Below are 23,595 nucleotides of genomic sequence, written 5' to 3' on the forward strand. Positions count from 1 at the left end.
GCTTGGAGTACGTCCAAAAATATTGCAGGGTAGACCTTTATGTCTTTCTAGGCGTTTTCAATATCGTCTGTAATTGGGCACACCTCATCAATTGTTGAATATTTGTTTATAAAACCAAACTGATGTGTAGGTACTAGATTTTGTCTTTTTATAATTGGTTTTGAGGTCTTTAACATGAACTATCATTGATATTGGAGAAATCGATCGACGTAGGATCTTACTTCATTTGGTAGTTATCCTGATTTTGTTTTTGATTTTGTATTTTCTGTTTGATTTTGTATTTTCTGTTTGATTTTGTATAATTCCATTTCTTAGTATATTTTGAAGCACTTAGTCAATTATTAAATCACGGTCCGGTAATTTCTTTGGATTTATGCGAGTTTTTGTAATTTTCTTAACTTCTTACTATGGATGAAGATAATTTTAATCTTGGAATATTTTCGCTACAAGGTCACAGGAAACCCGATCATCTGGTAGAAAAAAACAACGAACGAATGAAAAATGCCCCGATTTTGTTTTGTTTTAAACGCCGAAACAGTAGAAACACGATCCCGTCTCGGCGATTAATTAGCGGACTTACCTACGCCCACCGACCAAGAACCGAACAATAATTTAAATATTTCGATAATTTGACAAATGATCGCCGGTTTTTCGTGTCGTGTTTTTGACCGAATTCAGAGCAAAATCGCCATCGTCGATCTAGAAAAAATCATATACGCTTATAAACATATAACCAGTTGTCCGGATTCGTGTCCACCACGTCACACAAATCTTGACGTCGAATTCTTTTAACGTTTCCCCTTGAATATATTAATAACAGATAAAATTCCGTCTCGTAAATTTGTTATTGAGGCTGTATCGCCAGTTTGATTGATTACGGAGGTCCATTTTCGGATACATATTTCTCGATCGTGACGGATTACCCCAAGGTCTCCGCTATTTGTTCGTTGTACCGCCCCGACTTCTTCGAAATAGACGATTTTTCTTCATTTCGTTCGTTATGCGAACAATTATGGTTAAATATGATTACAAAAAACATTGCATTATGTTGATCTTAAAGCTCTTCAAGACTTCTACCAATTTTTAAATTAATTCTTAAATAACATCCATGTTTCTTTTGGGATAATATTTGATTTCTAGGAGGTTAAAAGACAAATATGTTGCTTTGCTAACAGTTCTGCCTTCTTATAATGACATGTGGTTATTTATGTCGTGCAAAGTAACATTTAAAATGACATGAAGCATTGACAACTGTGATTTGATCGTTAGTACTGTTGCAATGGTACCGTTTAATATCGATCAGATTAAATGATTAAATGAATGGCCCTCTTCCAACGGGATTTACTATCGAGGTTTACTGTTATTTACTCTTACTTTACTTACTATTTGTTATTGTCACTTGCTTTTTGTAATTCTCTGGTTGTTTCTTCACTGTTGTGTCCAACAAGTATTACAGTGTCATCGCAAATATAGCCATGGTGGCAAATAAAGTATGTAAAAAAATTGGCCCAAAATACACCTCGTTGTGGTACACTTGGCTTCAACTTCCCTTATCTGTTTATTGTAACTATCCTGGCTGAGACCCAAGGCTTTAAAATTTCAATATGTGTGTTATTTCGTCTATTTTGTGAATGATTATTCATTTGTACTTAGACTAATTTATAAGGAAGAATTATTCCTCAATTATAAAATTATAATAACTTAAGCTATACACTTTATATAAGTTCGTATGGTTTGATTCGCTTAATTCTTCTGATGTCCTGCGCGTTGCCCAGTAGTTGTATTGCTTCCACGTTAGTATGATTAAGTAATCCTCATTCGTTTTTTAAGGCGAAATCTTGGATAACTTCACAAATCTATTTGATTTCCAGGTCTTCGTGCAGTTTTTCGTGGGTTACGTAACAATAGGCATATGGTAATTAATCGAAGAATTTTGTTTTAACAGCGTTGGATGACTAGTTGATTTGAATTTTTAGCGCAGCTCCATATTTGCCCAAATTTTAACTAAGATACTACTCTACTCTAAGATTCGTAATCCTGCAGCTGACAATATGTATGTTCCGTATTCTGAGACATATTTGATGATGTTTTGTAGAATAGTAATAGTTTTTGATGCTGATATGTTGTTTGGCATTTGACAAAATGGAAAGATGTAACAGGAATTAAATGTATTAATTATTATAATGGAAAACATCTTTTGGCATATTTAGCGACAAGGCTCGTTTCCTGATAATTTTTTTTATTACTTTTCGTGAGTCCACAATCTGCCCTATTGGCAATAAGTATTTCTTATGTCTATATTATATATACATGGCATGTAGAAAATCACTTCATTAAGCAATCTTCTGTATAAAATATTATCTTAATTAATTAGTCTTATTCTAAAGCTTATTCTAAAGTCTACATATGTCCAGTAATCAGATCAGGTGGTGTTAAACGTTTTAGTCTACGCACTTCACTATCACGTCGCATATTTAGCTGATTAGCGAGTACATTGGGATGCACTGACACTCTTTCGAAGTACTTCACACAAACACGATGAATTACACTCTTTATAGGTTCTAGAGGAATATCGCGTTGTATCACTTTATTTGAAATATAGTACGGACACCTTATTTTGGAACCGTTGAATGATGGATATATTAGATTTGCTGGCGGTACCCCATAGTTGGATTCTATATATCCAAATGGGCTTGAGTATAGACTCATACAGCAATACCTTGTTATCTAATGATAACTTGGATTTGCGCCCGATGAGCCAATATATTTGATATAATTTTAGTCCCAGTTGTTTCCGTTTAGAGAGTATGTGCTTCTTCCAGGTTAGGCGTCGATCTAAATGCATACCAAGATATTTAACATGCTCTGCTTGGGGGAGTTGACGATGATTGATATTCACTGGTGGACATGTTCTTCTACGCAGGGTAAACGTTATATGCGTGGATTTTGTGTCATTGGCTTTAATGCGCCATGTCTTCAACCATAATTGTATTTGCTCCAGGTGGGTTTGTAGGTTTATTGATGCTGTGACTGGATCTTCATGGGATGCTAAGATTACCGTATCGTCTGCATATGTTGCCACAGTAGTTATTTTTGTGGTGGGCAGATCAGCCGTATACAGAAGATACAGTACTGGACCCAGTACACTACCTTGCGGAACTCCTGAATATATGGGATTTAATTCTGTATATTCATCGCCTTGATTTACAATAAAATATCTGTCAATGAAATACGATTTTAGTAACTGATAGTCCGGATGAGGGAGAAGTTTCTTTAGTTTAACCCGCAAGCCCGTACGCCATACTTTGTCTAAAGCCTGAGATGTGTCCAGAAAAGCAGCCGAACAATATCTTTTGGCATTTAGGTCAGCGTTTATTTTGTTTACAAGTCTATGCACTTGTTCTATAGTCCCATGCTTATCCTGATAAATTGATATATTAATTAACATAGCTGGCACACAACTGACGCCAATTCACATGAACCTGATGAGGTGTTAATGGATACATAGAAAATGATTGTTGCGGGTGGGTTCAGCAGGACAGCCTTACTTACCACAAAAGTAAAGGTAGCACCAAGATTTGACCCCGCTCGGCTTACAATAGAAACATCTACGATGTAAATGTTCGATGTAAATTAAAGTATAATAAATTCTGCCAACATCAACCATATTCGCCAGAATTAACTCTCTCTAACTTCCGACCGTGTGTACTATTATACCATGTTTGTATTACAAAATCAGATTAGATTAAATATTCGCAAATATTTATTAAATAACAAATCCCATTCTCTACTAATTTTTAATTCGTTACCAATAAAATATATCCCAGAGCAAATAGTTAACCGCTATCTTAATTGGTGTAATTAACGTTTATTTGTGATGCACGGAAGCTCGGCTTGGAACAAACAGCCGAAAAGCTCTTTTACATCGTTTTCGGCGACTTTTTTGTTATCAGATCTTACGTTGCGGCCGGGAACAAACAATCATAAAGCACTGGCTCGAGTCAGAACTCTATATCTATTACGGATTAGTGCCTGGGCAAATTTACAAATTACAGGTAGAAACAGGCGGTGTTGCTTCAAATCCTCCTTTCGGGATTGAGGTTTTATGTTCTTTACATTCGATGATGCCGCGGGAAAATAAATAGGTTCAGCGCGCTGTTTGATGTTACGTAAATGTCGGCGTAATTATTCAAATGTGTGAATTCCTTATTAGGGATTGACAATGAACGTCTTAACTTCTGTGCTGGATGTTATATATCTGATAGTAAGTAATATCCTTAGTTCTTGTTATTTATGATATCACTAATTTTTACGAAGTATATCGTTATATATTGAATACAAATATCCAAGTGATTAAATTTTCAATAACTTCAGTAACTGGCGAGGATAATGTACAGTCTTACAAAGCCATGATTCAGTCAAAATTGAACGTGACATTTGTAGTTCTCTGTGATATTTTGTGGTTCATTTTTGTGATTGATATCAAAATTATTTGAGAAACTGCTGTTAAAACGTATTAAACCATTTATAAAAATACCATATTTCCAGTTCGGACTTCGAAATCACCGCCCGACAATCGACCAAGTGCACAGAGTAACGGAGCAATTGAAAAATCGCCGGTCTACAATAGTAAAACACATTTTTTTGGCAAAATTAGTTTTCCCTTCAAAGGTGATACACTGATGATAGTGACCCTCCAACTTTTCGATACCATTTTTGTAGTACGATTTGTCCTTTGCTTCAAAATAGGGCTCAGTTTCGGCGATCACTTCTTCTTTCGACGGAAATTTCTTCCCAGCGAGCATTCTTTTGAGATTTGAGAACAGTAAATAGTCGCTGGGCGCCAGATCTGGAGAATACGGTGAATGAGGAAGTAATTTAAAGACCAATTTATGGAATTTTACCATCGTTTTCACTGGCTTGTAAGACGGTGCATTGTCTTGGTCAATAGTCGCTGTTGATGGCCCTTCCTTTTTCCAGGTAGTTAATGAAAATTATTCCATGTGCATCCCAAAATACAGACGCCATAACTTTTCCAGCCGACTGTTTTCCCACGGTTTGGGCCAGGTTCATCATGTGCAGTCCCCTCGGATGACTGTCGATTGGACTTGGACACATATCGACGCAAAAGCTCGAGTTTATCAACCCGACTTTTTCAAACACTGCTCCGAATCATCACTTCGTCGTTGTTTTTGGTCAAAAGTGTGCCACCCACTTTGCACAGAGCTTTCTAATACCCAAATATGAACGATATGATGTACACGTTCAGTTGATAACTTTAGAGTATCTGCTATTTCATTCAATTTCAATTTACGGTCATTCAAAGTCATTTCGTGGATTTTTTTAATGTTTTCGTCGGTAACAACCTCTTTTGGGCGTGCACTGCGTTCGCCGTCTTCGGTGCTCATTTCACCACGTCTAAACTTAGCATACATTTATACACGCATCTTTTGAAGCTTAAGGCTAGCTGAAAAATATGTGAATTGTAGTAGCGCCATCTATATGTCAGGCCGGAGACTTTTCAATTGACCTGTTATATGATCAAATTATTAACGTATATATGAAGTATTTAACTAAATCCGTAAAAAGTACGGCATAAATGCTTCAGACCAGTACGTATGGGGATTTTGTTTTCATTATCATAAACCATTAAAAAAAGATCCGTTTTAATTGAAATTTACGAATCAACCCGACGAAGAACAAGCCAAATTTTAATCAGTAAGAGTCCCCCGGAGAACGCATCTTCTTCTTTTTTCGCCGTTCTCTTTATCCGCTCGGCGCTCGTTTTCTTTTTGTTCCTTCTCCGTCCAGAGCGACGTGCTTTTGTCCAACAAGCTCCAGAATCGTCCGAAAGAATTTTAAAAGAGGTAAACGACATACGATAGCGCCTTTTTATGGTAAAAAATGCATTAATTTCTTGGTTTTATTGGCTGGATTTTCGTCGTGGACCCGGCGTTGCCGTAAAGTAAGTTATAAAAGGCGATTTAACGATCGGAAAGTGTCTCAGCCAACTACGAAATAGTGGTTCCTCGGCGGCTTAAGGTGGTCCCAGTCGGACCAATTCTTTGGTTCATAATCGATATCTCGAACTTGTTTATTTTCCTGCACGTTTCGTCTTCGTTTTGTACCGCGGATCTTCGGTCCGTACGATTTATTCTTTATACCGGGAACTTTTGTGACTTCGGTTCACCATCTGTTCAATATGCTATTTAAATTTTGCGACCAATCAAAAATGTTCTAAGGGATTAATTAAAAAAAATTACATAGTATTTGATCTATTAGGCACTTACAACTCTTTTCCTTTCTTCTAAAGTATTTCTGTGATACACTCGTCACAGATTCTCTTAAGTTGCCTTCTGCTTTTTCTCCCCTCCTTTCTTTCCTCTCATCTTTCCTTTACCTGTCCTATGTAGTATTTCACTAATTCACTAATGAGGTCTTTTCTTAATTCTTTCCTTCTCATCCTATCCATCTTTGTTGCGTCCTTGACTCTTCGGGGGTATTTCATTTCTGCTGCTTGTATCTTACTTTTATGTCTCTCTGACGGTTCCCAGGTTTCGTAACATATGCTTTTTAGAGTGTTCTCACAAACTTCCACTCGCTGTCCGTTCATTAACCTACGATATTTCCGATTCAAGGGTATAATTCATTATTATGGATTAACATAATAGATTTTTTAATCTCTTTGTAATTCCACAATCTGCCCTATTGGCAATAACTATTTCTTATGTCTATATTATATATACATGACATGTAGAAAATCCCTTCATTACGCAATCTTCGGTATAAAATATTATCTTAATTAATTAGTCTTATTCTAATGCTTATTCTAAACTCTACATATGTCCAATAATCAGATCAGGTGGCGTTAAACGTTTTAGTCTACGCACTTCACTATCTCGTCGCATATTTAGCTGATTAGCGAGTACATTGGGATGCTCTGACACTCTTTCGAAGTACATCACACAAACACGTTGAATTACACTGGTTATAGGTTCTAGAGAAATATCGCGTTGTATCACTTTATTTGAAATATAGTACGGAGCATCAACAATGGGACGAAATACTTTATTTTAGAACAGTTGAATGATCGATATATTAGATTTGCTAGCTGTACCCCGTAGTTGGATTCCATATGACCAAATAGGCTTGAGTATAGACTCATACAACAATGCCTTGTTATCTAATGATAACTTGGGTTTGCGCCCGATGAGCCAATACTTTTAATATAATTTTAGTCCAAGTTGTTTCCGTTTAGAGTATGTGCTTCTTCCAGGTTAGGCGTCGATCTAAGTGCATACCAAGATATTTAACATGCTCTGCTTGAGGGAGTTGACGATGATTGATATTCACTGGTGGACATGTTCTTCTATGCAGGGTCAACGTTATATGCGTGGATTTTGTTTCATTGGCTTTAATACGCCATGTCTTCAACCATAATTGCATTTGCTCCAGGTGGGTTTGTAGGTTTATATTGGGTACATATATATATGTAAATAGAGTTACCTCTTAACCGTCCATCGACATGTGCTATAGTCCAGATCTAGTTCCTAGTGAGTACTAATTATTTTGAGCTCGACATAGTTATACACAGTGAATAAACGTCTTTTGATAAGTTTGATCAACAGTTATTTATATAACATCAGTCAATAAAGCTCGGGATTGACATGTAAATAACGCCACCTTCTAGCCTTCAAACGACACGTGCTATAGTCCAGACCTAAACAATTTTTAAACATAAAAAAAACGGGACAGGTAAAGAGACTGGGTTTAAATGAAGTAGTAATTGTTGATCAAGCTTGTTATAAGATGTTTATTCTCTGTGTATAACTATTTTGGTCACAAGATAATTAATTATAATACGATATCCGGATATGATTGTCCGAATCATTTAAAAACCAATAATTAACTAGTTCGAGAGAAAAAAGGCGATAATATATTTGAATCAATTAATTTTCGTTGATTTATGGAGATCGAAACGGTTGCCGTATCTCCTCGAACAGCTGGCGACATCTATATACGTCTAATACGCGACTCGCGACTGCTCAGGGACATTATCGGACTCGGCCTATTGCCTATTTAGCATTTAAATGATTTCCAAGGCGCGGGGCCACAGTGCCCATCGGCCACATCCTTGAAATACGACTGCAATATACATAAATATATTTTTAAATAAGTTCTTTTTTATCGTGGCCACTCTTCTCGTCCTCCTCGTCGTCTCGAAAGCTTCTGTTTTCCGAATCTATTAAAAATGTAGTAAATCTTCTTCGCGGTGGACGTCGAACAGTATTGCTTCGCGAGCTGTTAAATCGTCAATACTAGATTGGTTTGGTTAGTTATTTTTCTCTCTAATTTTTTTCCTTTCTCTCTCTGTCTTTTGATTTAGTGAAGTGGAAGATTGTTACCACTGTCGTTATTGGTACTCCTCTCACCACGGTTAATTCTATTTACCTTTACCATTTAATAGATCTTTTAAAGCTTCTTCAATATAATTAAATGATTCTTTTGACCTATTTTTCAAACATATGTTACACATTCCGGTTTGTTGTAGATGTGGATGGCAACTAACCCATTATATTTGAATCTTGGAATTATCATAGTAGATTCAGTTTTTCACTAGTTACAATACGCCACAGAAAACTCTTCTTTTATGACTTAGAGGCAATGAAGCCGCAATCTTAAGACAGTTTGAGGTAATATTTTCTGTCAAATCGTATTCCCATCGCATGTAAATGTTTGGAAACAGTCAATTCATCAACTGCTAAGCTGTCCAGAAATTATTCGAGGATTTGTGCTAGGTTTTCGTCCAATAACTTTTGCATATCATTTCCGAACTATTTTTTACCCCCCAGGATGTTCTTTATCACACTTTGATACTTCACATTTTTACCAATATATATTTAACAGGCCTATTGAAAAGACCCCGGCGTGACACATAGATAGCGCAGCGAAAACATTTAAATAACCCACAAAATGATTTTATTACCGTAAATTGAAATTGAATGAAATAGCAGACACTCTAAAGATATCAACTGAACGTGTACATCATATCATTCATGAATATTTGGGTATGAGAATGCTCGGTGTAAAGTGGGTGCCGCGCGAGCTGACTTTTGACCAAAAACAACGACGAGTTGATGATTCGGAGAGATCAAGCGTAATAAACTCGAGTTTTTGCATAGATATGTGACAATGGGTGAAACATGGCTCCATCATTTCACTCCGAAGTCCAATCGGCAGTCATCCGAGTGGACTGCACACGATAAACCCGCCCCAAAGCGTGGGAAAACGCAACAGTCGGCTGGCAAGGTTATGGCTTCTGTATTTTGGGATGCGCATGCAATAATTTTCATTGACTATATTGAAAACGGAAGAACCATCAACAGCGACTATTACATAGCATTATTGGACCGTTTGAAGGACGAAATCGTCGAAAAACGGCTGCATTTGAAAAAAAAGTACTGCTTCACCAAAACAATGATTATACCGTAACAAGTTAGTAAAAACGATGGGAAAAATCCATGAATTGGGCTTCGAATTGCTTCCTCATCCACCGTATTCTCCAGATCTGGCCCCAGTGGAATGAAGAGGTGATCGCCGAAACTGAAGCCTATTTTGAAGCAAAGGACAAATCGTACTACAAAAATGGTATTGAAAAGTTGGAGGGTCGCTATAATCAGTATATCACCATTGAAGGGAATTATGTTTTTGCCAAAAAAATGAGTTTGACCATTATATGTTGAATACGAAATATATATATGATGCTTTGTGGCAAAAAAAATGCGTGTTATACATTTTAAACAAAATCTGGTTACGACGAACATCAAAAACACATCAAGTTGGCGGTGGGTTATAAATGGAGACGGGACCTCGACGAACCAGTACCTAAAAGCTGTTATAACAGCGATACTATAAAGTTTTTCCCTTTATGCCGAGAACTTGATTTATCTGGAACAATCGACCAACCAAACGACAGCGCCGTTACCGGGCACGAGAGCCGTGAACGATACGTTTGGGCCGGCGTCTGATGAACGACGCCGTTTTTTAAATATTTAAATTTTTATTGTAAGAAGGGCCGCGGATTTGCATAGGGCACATCTGGCGCGACGCAACCACCCCAAAATGCCCGATTTTGACCCTTTACGAGCCAGCCCCCTTTTATGTTTTTAATGGATTTTATCGCCCTTTTTTGTTGCCGTTTTTAATTTCGGACTTGGATTATCGGAGGACGGAGTCTTTGTTCTGATACGACACGGATTTTGCATGTGATATGGTTCCAGGGACAAGATGGCGGCGGCAATAACGGTCTCCATATACGGAAAATAAAAAAAATCCGGCCAGATTTTTTTTTACCAAAGATCGCTTTTTGGGAAATATGTATTGACCTATACTAAGAGGTAGATTGAAAAGTCCTCGGCCTACCATAATAAAACACTTTTTTTTTGGCAAAATTAGTTTTTTTTATTCAACATAATTCCCTTCAAGGGTGATACACTGATTATAGCGACCCTTCTATTTTTCGATGCTATTTTTGTAGTACGATTTGTTCTTTGCTTCAAAATAGGCCTCAGTTTCGGCGATCACCTTCATTCGACTGGGGCCAGATCAGGAGAATACGGTGGATGAGGAAGCAATTCGAAGCCCAGTTCATAGATTTTTGCTATCGTTTTCACTGACTTGTTACACGATGCATTCTTTTGGTGAAGCAGCACTTTCTTTTTCTTCAAATGCGGCAGTTTTCCGGCGATCTCATACTCAAATATTCGTGAATAATATGATGTACACGTTGAATTGATATCTTTAGAGTGTCTGCTATTTCATTAAATTTCAGTTTACGATTCAAAATCATTTCGTGGATTGGTAGCAACCTTTTTTGGGTGTCCACTGCGTTCACTGTCTTTGGTGCTCATTTCACCACCTCTACACCTAGCATACCAATCATTGATGGTTAATTTTCCTGGGGCACTGTCCGGAAACTAGGCATCAAGCATCAAGTCAGTCAACTGTATTTTTTCCATTCAAAAAACAATATTTTATCAACACGTAAAATTCCTTTTTATCCATTTTTTTTTCGCAATAACAAAAGTTGCTTCACTCAAAATGTTATACACGCAACTTTTGAGGGTTATCTGTGTGTCGGGCCGGGGACTTTTCAATTGATCTGTTAATTTACTCTCATACATTTTATTGCGTGTTGCAGTTTTATGGTTCCTTAGTGACTAAAAATGCGTTTAAATAGCAACTTTCCAAGTTGTATACCACCAGAATAAGATTCACGATGTCAGAGATACCTCGTTCGTTTTTTCTTATTTAATTTTACGTCGAATCGACCACTAATATCTCATTCTGACGAATCTAGCCATAAACATAATCACGGCATCGTCGAATGTCCTCTCCGTGGCCATAAAAACTGACCGAAAACCCGGTTTTTCTCGTGGAAAGGACCAGATATTTAGACACCAATTAATGCCTCTTATCTGCCGGGTATTTTAGGGTGTTCTTAATGTAATCGATACATTTTATGAGGTCGTTACTGCTCAGCATCGGATGTTCTCGTTATGGGCCTTTAACCACTGTTTAATTGATCGAAAAATCGGAACAATTCCCGAAATAAACGCTCGGTTTAATAGTTTTCCAGATAAGAAGCGGTCAGATTTATGGGGCTGATACGGGGGTCTGATTTTTTTTAGTGTTGTCGTATGGTCTTCGGTGAAGACGATCTTTAATTGAACCGTCACAGTTTCGGCCACCGTGTATACCGCGAGAAATAGCGCATAGTTTTGCATAGTTATTGTAACAAACGATCTGGTTCCGTTTGTTGTCCGCGCAGTTTCCAATCGTTTATTCGATTTTCCCAGGTCTGTCGGTAATTCATTTCCGCCCTTTTTCCGCCAAAAGAAACACGTTATTTGGCAATGGATAGTTGAAATTTATTTATTCAAAATATTTGCTCTAATTCTATATCTTTTATCTATTTCTCAGGCAATTGATAGATATCATTCCAAAATAACGGAATTTCCCTTGAGCTAAACTGTCGATCGATGGTTCGATGGTTTTTAACTGCATCGAATACGAAAAGGCGGTCGTCTGATGGAGTCAGGTCAGAAGAGTGCGACCAGAGCGATCAAACTTCCCATCCAAGTGATTCAAACACTTCCTTGGAGGGTTTTGCTGTATGAATCGGTGCGTTGTCATGCTGCAAAATCACCTTATCATGTCTTTGAGCGTATTGTGGGTGTATTAACTATTTCTCCGGATTTCAACAGTTTATAATATACGACTCCGGCATAGTCGCATCAAACTAGAAAGCATGGTCTTGTGACTAAAACGATTTAGCCTGGCAGTCGAGTTTTTTCCCGTGGGATTTTCGAAATAAGTCTATTTTTCATCACCCGTTACTATTCGATGCAGAAATTGCCTCTTTTCGTAGCTTTTGAGCCGGATTTCACCGACGATTTTTCGATTTTCCTATAGCCTGTCATTCAATTCATGAGGTACCCGTCTTCCCATCTTTTCGAGCTTTCCCATCGCTTATAATAATTCAAAAATTACGATAGTTACTACTTGACGAATATCTTTATATTTGGTGAATGGCCAAAACAGTTCTTAAGTTAGTAGTTTAGTAGCAATTTTATTAAATGTATCCCTTTTGTTTCCTCCTCTTTTCCAACCATTGTTATTGTATCTTTTAATTATATTAATACATATATATATATATATATATATATGTATTAATGTATATATATATATATATATATATATATACATATATATATATATATATATAGTAGTATTAATTATATAGTATAGGAATATTAATACATTGTTTATTTTTCAATATTTTATTTTCCATTCACCAGGCCTTCAAAAAAGAAAAGCTTAACAGAAAACAACACTGTCTGGTATCTCAGTTTTATTCATGTAACAATAGTTCTTCTGGATGTTCTTAGTATGAAATCAATTTTTCTTATCAGCTGTGATTCAATACATGAGAAAAATAATACTGTACAAAAAAGAACTGATATCTTGTGTCTCACCAATTGCTTTAGTTATTGTTTATTAATTTAAATGTTTTTAAGAATTCTTTTTTAATTTTAAACTTTGTTTTTAGATAGTTCTAAAGATTCTGTAGGATAAAGATAATAATAAAGAACTCAATTATTTTCTGTAATAGTGTTCCTTCTGTATAATCTCATTTTAAACTTTAATTACTGTACACATATCGTCATTTTCGTCATTCATTTTTATCTCTTTCTGTAATAAAATCTTCTACTCTACTAGTAACCAGGAAATGCTCAACATTTGTACATGCAGTTAAATCAAGTAAGTTATTTCATAATAATTGATAGTGGATCTTGATTTTTTTTCAAGAAGTGTTTAAAGATTCTTTGAGCAGAAGAAGTAGTGACGTTATTTACCCATTGTGATCATGGGATTTAATAGTTTTGGATCATTTTCTTTGAGTTTCTTTGGATGATGAGCTCGTATAATGACCATTGCTATAGATATATATAAAGAAAACGATCAATAACATAATAATTTAAGAACTATCTGAGATTAAAATAACCTGTAATATGCAAATGATATCACATTTACCATAAAAACAACAACGTTAAAGCATCAATAATGAATCGGCAGACGTTTTAATATCGACCAACGTCTTGTCAATCGTATTTTTAACATCGAGCGAAAACAATCACAAAAATATATATAATGAAGACCGAGAGTGCTTCTATTGACCTTTGGATGATGATATTTTCGTAGTACGTGCACCGAATTTGATTGCATATCATTATCATTAAAGATTTAGTTTGTTTTTTGGGTGGTGCCAAGCGAATTGTGATATTGGCCGCTGACGATATTAACCAGATGTAAATGCATTATTTATGGTGTTTCTTTCGATGCTACTGTTGTGGATTGGTTCGAGAACCGTTTCCCATCCGTCCTAGTGCCCATCGATGAAGAAGATCATCGCGGAGGTGGATTTCGAATAAATTTCGAGATGGATTCGAAACGATCCGGCGAATCACGTGGTCCCGCGTCGACCGGTGAACGATCACGAATTCTGATTCATTAAAATTGCTCCTATGGCTATATCATTATCGATATGATCGATTGTCGCTGTTTTGTAACCGACCGGCCACGCCAATTATTCATAACAAAAATGATTTTCGTCGATTTTACTTCCACTAGCATTGAGTACGTTCTTTGCAGCATAATTGGTCGTAATTTTATGTAAGTCACAGCGGCGTAACGACGACGTGCCTTATTATTGGATAGACAAGAAAGTATTCGCGGATTTCGTAGTGTGAAATAGGACTCATGTTTTAAATACGAATCAGGCATTAATTTTATTTTGCGTTTTGTCTGATGACCTTTTACCATTTCTTGGAAGCTTTTTAATCGGTTATTCGTTGAACTTATTGTCCTTATGAATAAAAAAAACTAGATAGAAGTATTAGATGGCTTTTTATTGATTAAACACTTATATTCTCTCAATATAAAAATAACTCACATCACCTTATTCAACAAAACCTCAGACCTATTCAGACACTGATGTTCATTTAAGCATTCGTCACCATAAATACTATGCAATTTTATGTGAGCCCGAGTTTATTTTTTCTCTTCTCGAACGTTAAAAGGCACAACATGACCAAAATTATCTTCTGGAATCTCAAGTTTTGATGGCAAAATAGAATAACACCAACTTTATCCAGAACGTTCTATGGATCGACTTTGTTAATATGAAGTTGGAGATTTCTTGTAGCTGATATTGAATCCTCGTGTGATGATAAAAACGCTTATCGTCAGCATTTGTTGCAACAGTAGTGTTTCTCGAGGTCGGTAAGTCAGCTGTATACAATAGATATAACAAAGAACCAAGAACACTGCCCTATGGAACACCCGAATATATTGGGTGTAGGTCAGTGTATTCGTCACCCTGTTAGCATAATAAAATGTCTGTATATGAGGTACGATTTCAGCAATTGAAAGTGCGTATGGGGCAAGAGCTTTTTCAATTTAACGTGCAGTCCAGTGTATCACATCTTGTCAAAGGCCTGAGAAATATCGAGAAATGCAGCAGAGCAATATTTTTATCGTTTAAGATTTTGTTAATTTGGTTGATTAATCTATGTATTTGTTCTGTTATTCCGTGTTTATTACGGAAGCCAAATTGATGGTCTCGAACAATATTTCTCTCCTCTGCGATTATTTTGTGTCTCTTAATGTATAGTTTTTCGAAAAGTTTAGAGATGACAGGTAACAGGCTTATAGGACGATAAGGGGAGACGTCTTCTGATTTTTTCCCAGCTATAAGAATCATAGTGATTTGAGCCACTTTCCAAGTGCTAAAACATTTGCCTTTTTCCATGTCCTTTGTATGGAATGTCCTGTTTTACACCCAAAAGCACAATTGTATAGTCACGAAATAACGATTTCGTACGTTATTCGGAAAAATGTCTTCTTGTGTATATTTCAGCACGATGGTCGGTAACGAAAAGTAAAGCCTATTGACGGATTTTCAAGATTCTTCCAGTAATTTGATGGAAATCAGGTTTTTATCAAAAATTTTTATCATTGATTCTTTTAAGTATTGTTTGTTTTACCTATTTGTCTTAGATTTTATTTTAATTTATTATATAACCATTTATTATATGTCCTCTTTTAACCACAAAAGCACAATTGTATAGTCGAGAAATAACGGTAAATATTTCAGCAAAATGATCGGTAACAAAAAGTAAAGCCTATTGGCGGAATATTTTACTAGACCAATCCTTTAATATTAATTCACGTAAAAGCCGATGATAAAAGACGATACTTCCATTATGAACGAAAACGACGTGTGTGCGAGATAAAAGAGGAACATTCAACCGTTCCCGTGCTGTATCATTACCAGCAATTTCTGTAACTCGACCTAATAAATATTTATATCACAAAACGAAATATCTGTGCATTGTTCTTGGTAACAATATGTGAACGGGGAGTGGCCCGACTATGAAATTTCATTAAAAAAACGTTTTATTACATCCTATTTTCTACTCGGTTACTGTAAACTGCGCTTGTGTTGTCCTATGATCGTATTGTGGTGACCTGGTTTTAATATGTTTTAATAGTCAAGTGCGTGTGTGCATACGATATCGTTTTAATTAAACTATTTTTAATAGTTTCTCTATATTTTTTATATAGTATATCTTTATTTATATGTACCATAATGATGTAACAATTTTTTTACGAATATTTCACATTTTTTTCTAGTTCTGAGAAATTGAACATATAGTCTATCTAAAACAGCAGTGTACTAACGTCATCTAAATTTATGATGACAAAACGTCGCGATGTTGCCGCTTTTAACTTATATTAGAGAGCATATGTACCCTTTAATGTTCTTGTTTCCATTCTTGCTGTGTTTCCCTGACAAATCATTCTAATATCACTATTCCTTCTGTTGCTACCTGTATACATTTTTCTTGATAAAATTATATTTAATCACTGCTGTCTCCCTAATGTATTTAACATATCTGCAAAACAATTACTATTTATTTTCTCCCCCTACATTTTAACCAAATACTCATCTATATTCCGTACAATTACTCACATATCTATGCACATACATCACCGTACAATACGGTTTGCTACAATTATTTTATATTAATTATATACCCACCTTTAGTTGATTACACTCTCATCATTCTGTCTTACATCAACAGTCAACATTGAATCATAATCCCACATCCAGTGAGTTTCAATCTGTCGCTTTCTGAACCACTATTCAAGTCAAAGTCAGACGAAAACGAATTTACAAACTGCAGTAGGCAATACATTATACACCTTGTTGTCGTGAGTTCGCCACTATTTTGGAAAGGCTACAATAACAAATTGATACATGTTAATGATGACTAATAAAGGCAAGACAAAGGCAAGTGGTAATTATCCAAATTGAGGGTGTAGAAAACAAAACTGTATGAAATGCATTTAACTATTTGTACTTGTAGTTTAACTACTTGTAGGTAACTAGGGTACCAAGTTTTTTTTGTTATAATGATTTCTCAGTTAATTAAGATTTTATTGACACGAAAAAATGAAGCTGCAGCGTACAGAATTATTGTTTTGTTTGTAATATTTTCTAGAAATATATTTTTTGGCTTCTATGAACTACTTAAACGATTGCAAAAGATAATTTTGGTCATTGTACTCGTAGGGATATGACACCGTAATGTTTACATCTCTATATTCAAGGTCACACGTCATAACGTTGCAAAGCATGTAAACACTTGGATATGGAATGTATTGCACCGTTCATTTAACACTTCCTCAGTTAATTATTATTTTAATACCAGGTTGAAACTGATTTACTGGACCAAGCATTGGCTGAGTTCCTGCCGTTCGTGAAATGAGTACGCATCAACTACAGTTCATGTCAGTATCTTTCATGTTCTGCTTTTTCCAAGGTTTCGCCAAGGGACCCAAGTGGTGTAGTGGACACTTCGTGGTCTAACAATGTCCAACTGGTAAACTCTTAAAACTAACACGTATCTACTATAGTCCAGCCAATTTGTTGCAGTTCTAATGTAGATACAAGTTCTCTTCAGTATTTCAATGATGTATCATGCATCCAATAGCTGAAGGACCTCTATACTTTCGTTGAGTTAGTGCGTATTCCATATACTTATATTAGTTTCAGTACTTTATTAAAAATTAACATCTTATGATATATTGATATAGTATAGTAAATGTGGAACGTATAGTAGAATTAACAACAAAGAATTTTTAATTCTAATTTCAATGTTCAGCAAGAGCTATCCGGCTTTTGTAGGCATACGTCTATTCAAATTATAGAAGACTATGTTAGTTCACAGCAACTTCCATCCAGCTTTGGTGACCTTACACCCTGAACTGCGAGTTTTATGTTGGAAAGCCACGAACTAAGGGTAATTTTCGACATGGGTGTTTTCTGATTGTAATAGTTTATGACTAAGACACTTGATGACTTGACACAGGGCATGTTAGAGTATTATAGCCTTACTCATTATAGCCCTAACTGCGATACTTTTTGCCAAAGTCCACTAAAATATGCCAAGAAATGCTTCGAATAACTAGAGAATGCTTGTCAATTTAACACGAGATGGTCTTCTTAATAATCTGTTTATTTTCTTGATAAGTAAGTTAACAAACAGATTGTACGAAACCCTTATAACATACAACATATTTTCTTCCAAGAGATGGTTGTCGATATTTTATTTTCATCTCGGCATCAATGTTAGGTTCTTTCAACGGGTGTCGTTAATTCAGACTAACGATGTGAAGAAGATGAAGCACTAAAATGCACCAGTCGCTAGGAACTAATATCACCTAAAAATTCAGTGATACCTAATATTGTTTTAACTATAATTATCATAAAAACAACCGATAAATAATGAAATAAGTATCTTTTATTTTTGAGCAATTTATTTTCGAAGCAGAATGTTTGGAGATATCGTTAAGTTTCAGGAATGGTTTCTGTGAAATCTGCAGGAAATTTTACAACGGCCGGCTCGTTAAATTTTACAATCAGAAAGTCGTTATGATCGTAAATTTCAAATACAATAAAGTAGAGTAAAATTTCCGAACGAAATAGCCTGGAAAATTAAACCACCGCTCTTGGGTTGTCGTTGGTTGGGTGCAGTTTCTTGTATTGTCACAGTTTAAATTAATTTTTGAATTTCGATATTCTGCAGCGATGGTCGCCTGGTTTGAGAAACGTTTTCCCGTTTCGAGTGCGAAAAGTCTCACGTGTTTTTTTTTTGTTTATGTTTCAGGAATGTTGTCGAATTTATGTTATCAACAATGGCCACTGTTACTTCCGGGATTCTATCGCCAAATTCCTATGGTCTAAACACAGGTAAATATGAACACGTATTTTAAGTATTAGGTACTTGCATCACTTTTTCACAGCAATTTTATTTCCTTTCGTCTTTTTTGCAACAATATGTGGTTCAGTTTATTCAGTGCACATTGGTAGACTTCTGCAGTAACGGTTTCATTCGGTTTTAGCAGTTGCTAAATACATTATATCATGCTGAGCCCACCATAACAGGTCAATAGAAAAGTCCCCGGCCTACCATAGTAAGACACATTTTTTTTTGGCAATTTTTTTTTTCACCATAATTCCCTTCAAGGGTCATCAGTGATTATAGCGACCCTCAAACTTTTCGATAACATTTTTATAATACGATTTGTCCTTTGCTTCAAAATGGGCCGCAGTGAGCATTTTTTTGAGATCTGGGAACAGGAAATAGTCGCTGGTGGAGGAAGCAATTGGAAGCTCTATTTATGGATTTTTGAAACGGTTCATTGTCTTGGTGAAGCGTTTTTTTCAAATGCGGCCGTTTTTCGGCGATTTCGTATTTCAAACAGTCCAATAACGCTATGTAATAGTTGCTGTTGATGGTTCTTCCTTTTTCAAGGTAGTCAATGAAAATATTGCTTGCGCATTCCAAAATACAAACGCCATAACCTTGCCAGCCGACTGTTGCGTTTTCTCACGCTTTGGAGTGGGTTCATCGTGTGCAGTCCACTCGGTTAACTGTCGATTGGACTTCGGAGTGAAATGATGGAGCCATATTTCATCCATTGTCACATATTGACACAACTCGTCGTTGTTTTTATTCAAAAATTAGCTCGCGCGGCCCCCACTTTGCACAGAGCTTTCTCACACCCAAATATTCGTGAATGATATGATATAACAAAAATTTACGATCATTCCAAATCATTTTGTGGATTTCTTTAATGCTTTCGTCGATAACAACCTCTTTTGGGACTTAACATACCAATCGTTGATGGTTGATTTTCCTGGGGCAGTGTCCGGAAACTCGAAATCAAGCCAAGTTTTTGCTTCAACTGTATTTTCCCTTCAAAAAGCAATATTTTATCAACACGCGAAATTCCTTTTTATCCATTTTTTTCACAATAACAAAAGTTGCTTCACTCAAAATGCTATAATTCACAAAACAATGATCCGACAGCTGTCAAATGTATACACGCATCCTTTGAGGATTAGAGCTAACTAAAAAACATATGGATTTAATTCTAGTAGCGCCATCTATGCGGCATAACAGGTCAATTGAAAAATGTACAGCAAAACCTTATGGTCACGAATGCTCTGCTTCGATATTGATATGAATAGCTATCTTGGTCTAACCCATGATTATTTGCGCTTGGGATTGTTGTAGTTGTAGTAGAAAATAATCACCACTTTTAAATCGTCAAAACCAAAATCGACAATTCTGATATGATGAGTAGCATTACCACAAGTTTTTAAGAATATTTAATGGGCTTTGACAGGAGCTTTCTCGAAATCAAACTACAAATGTAACGAATGTTGAAGTGAATGTAATGAAAACTGTTATTTTAGGTTGACACATATCAAAATTATCGAATTTAACAGTCAGATTAGCTTGTTTAACAGTTGTTTACTTTGATATTTCGCATTTTCACCAGTAGATATCGCTGAATACATGCGAACACTTACTGGAGCACATTTTTTTTCGATTTCTTGTGGTATTCGTGACTTACGCAACAAGCGTCGGTCGATATATCCGAGCAGGATGCAGTTATTAACCGACAGACCGAGGTGTGAAAATTGTTAAAGAGGAGCAAACAGCAGCTCTCAACTGGTTTTTTGTTGGCTTAACGGTAGACAGACGCATTTTTGTTAAATAATAAAATCTAGAGAGTCCGAGCTTGGTCTAAGTGCTTGGTAAACACCGATGCGTCGAATTATTGACACAGTCACTGAAAAAAAAACCGAGAGAAAAAGATGCAGCAGGACAGTGGAACGATCCACGTCACAACAAGCCTCGGGATACAGGAATAATTGCGGTATAATTGTAAATGTATTCGTAAATAATGACAGCCTGCATACGCTATATCAGGAATATTTTAAACGAGTAAATAATGTAACCTTTTTTTAACAAATCTCAGTTTATTCGTCAATATTGGTTTCCTTAATTTTTTATGGATACAATGATTCTCCAATTCTAGTAAAAATATTGTCTAATATCGTGTTGAAGTCTCAACTTCAGTTAAATGGTTCCGAGCTTGTTTGTGCTCATTGATCTTTCTATTATTTTTATTAATCATTTTTTGGCGAATCTCTAAAATATTTAGTCTAAAGTATCCTACACCAACATTCACCATCACAGTATGTACTAGTATTTTTATCATCTCAATCGGATTTATGATCCATTATCATAAAAATATAAAGTCTCAGTCTACAGTATTGAAACAGTTATCAAATAGTTATTTTTGTTCCCTTAAATCTTTATATTCCCCATTTTTATGAAACGAATTCAAATCCCCACCCAGCTACAAACCTCGGTAGTAAACCAACTACGACAATCCCAGTCATAACCCAGGGTCTCTGTCGCCCGCAAAACACTTCACTATCCCGAACCCGAAGCAATATGAGCAAAAGACCATTTGGTTCCAGCTGGTCATCTTGGAATAAGAAAAAAAAAGCTTTGAGAGTCAGTTCCAATTCTTGAATCTAATGAAATGAATTCACTTTTGATTTATTTTCGCATAAAGATACAAAAAGTTTTTTATTTTATATGAACAATGTCAAATTATATTCTGAACTATCAAGGCGTTGATCATCATCAAGCATGGATACGAGGGTTGCTGTTAATATTTTGAGCCTAATAAAGAAAACACAGTAATTTATTAACAAAATTGGCTTTATTGTGCTTCGATGTATTCTCCATGATGATCAATACTTTTATCTTGTTCACTTTCCTGTAGTTGTACTCAAATAACAAAAAGGTGCTGAAGAAGGTTGTGGTTATAAATATTACGTGTTTCTAATTGAAAGATGTCAGATGTCTAATAATACTGCGTGTTGATAATGCTCAAAATATAAATAACAACCCTGGTATGCGACTTTAAAGCCATTTCTTAGAAAGAACCGAAGATACTTTTTCGCTACCCTCATACTGAAAAACCTACAAGGTGTACCGGAAAGTCATTATCGTTTTTTAATGGAAAATATATTTATTCAAAGTATTGGCTATTTGATTCTGTACATATAACCCATCTTTCAGACAATGTATGGATGCCATCCCAAAAAAACTGTTTATCTTTTGATCAAAACCATTCAACGAATCATTTTCTTCTTCGACATTGACGAAGTAATGCTCTTCAAGCCATATAATAGCAAGAATTCGACGCATGATATGGGATGGGGCAATGCCTGGGGAGTACGACAGGTGCGATAATATATATTATTGAAGAGCTTTCAACGCTTCCTTGACCTGTTTTGCTTTATGATGCGGTGGGTTATCGTGCGGCTTTGAATAACATATATGGGAAATCATACCATTGCTTACTTAAGCCTAGCGACATCTATTAGAATAACCATTAATGACTTTCCGGTATACCGGTTAAAACCAACTCGAAATGCATTGTCGAACACAATGTTCCCCCCGAAGGGTTTCGAGATGAAGATGAGCATAAAACACCGATGACGACTGAGACAACAATGAAGCGGTAAAAAGCCCCCTTTCGCAGGAACCGCGGCCGCCCCTCGTCTTCCCCGCCGACCGCCCTTCCCTCACTACTCGATTCCGCGAACTTAAATTTTAATTATTTCAGACCGAGGCCCGGGCTCGAGATTCTTGCAAGTTTTTATTAAAATTTGTTAAAACGGACCACGGCCGAGCCAAGCGGCCGAAGATATTTTGCGTAAAAACCACCGCCAGACAGTATTTTTGCCAGTTTCGATGGAGATGACGATTTTTGTTGTCTAGAAATTTCAGACATTTCTCTCCCCCTTTTTGTCGTGTTCTCCAGGTCGCGATCGGGTTTCGACTCTTTTAATTCCCTGTAGGTAATTAGTGGGTTGGACGGCTAAATATCGGACTTCGGATGTTTCTCGCATTCCGTGCTCGTTTGGGACGCACCAATTTTCATTTTCGACTGTACGGTTTTCCTTAAAAATTACTTTTCGTTCCTCAACTACTTGTATTTACTCAAAATTTAATAACAAGTCGATTGAAAAGTCCCCGGCCTGACACATAGATGGCGTTACTAGAATTAAATCCATATGTTTTTTAGTTGCCCTAACACTCAAAATATGCCTATTTGAATTTGACAGCTGTCGAATCAATAGTTTGTAAATTATAGAATTTTGAGTGAAGCAACTTTTGTTATTGTGATAAAAATGGATAAAAAGGAATTTCGAGTGTTGATAAAATATTGCTTTTTGAAGAGAAAAATACAGTTGAAGCAAAAACTTGGCTTGATGCCGAGTTTCCGGACACTGCCCCAGGAAAATCAACCATCAAGGATTGGTATGCTAAGTTTAGATGTGGTGAAATGAGCATCGAAGACGGTGAACGCAGTGGACGCCCAAAAGAGGTTGTTACCGACGAAAACATTTAAAAAATCCACAAAATCATTTTGAATGACCGTAAATTGCAGGCACTCTAAAAATATTAACTGAATGTGTACATCATTCACGAATAATTGGGTAAGTGAATGCTCTGTGCAAAATAGATGCTGCGCGAGCTCACTTTTGACCAAAAACAACGACGAGTTGATGATTCGGAGCGGTGTTTG

The 23,595-nt window shown here is 36.1% G+C and overlaps 1 protein-coding gene across 7 annotated transcripts in view; it reads left to right on the forward strand.

Annotated features, from left to right (window-relative positions):
• LOC143193852 (zinc finger protein castor homolog 1) overlaps positions 1-23,595 on the forward strand; it is a 120,424-nt gene that overhangs the window by 19,270 nt on the left and 77,559 nt on the right. For 4 of the 7 annotated variants that reach the window (XM_076400260.1, XM_076400262.1, XM_076400261.1 and 1 more), the window contains exon 2: positions 18,798-18,880. The exons of the other annotated variants lie outside the window; for them this stretch is intronic. In XM_076400260.1, the coding sequence (XP_076256375.1) occupies positions 18,814-18,880 (67 nt within the window). In that variant the 5' untranslated portion in view covers positions 18,798-18,813. The remainder of the gene's footprint in view (positions 1-18,797; positions 18,881-23,595) is intronic. 7 annotated transcript variants of the gene reach the window in all.

This window comes from Rhynchophorus ferrugineus, unplaced genomic scaffold, assembly GCF_030347505.1.
Source record: "Rhynchophorus ferrugineus isolate W39M unplaced genomic scaffold, kcgeb_rfMv2 rfM3, whole genome shotgun sequence".
Classification (NCBI taxonomy): domain Eukaryota; kingdom Metazoa; phylum Arthropoda; class Insecta; order Coleoptera; family Curculionidae; genus Rhynchophorus; species Rhynchophorus ferrugineus.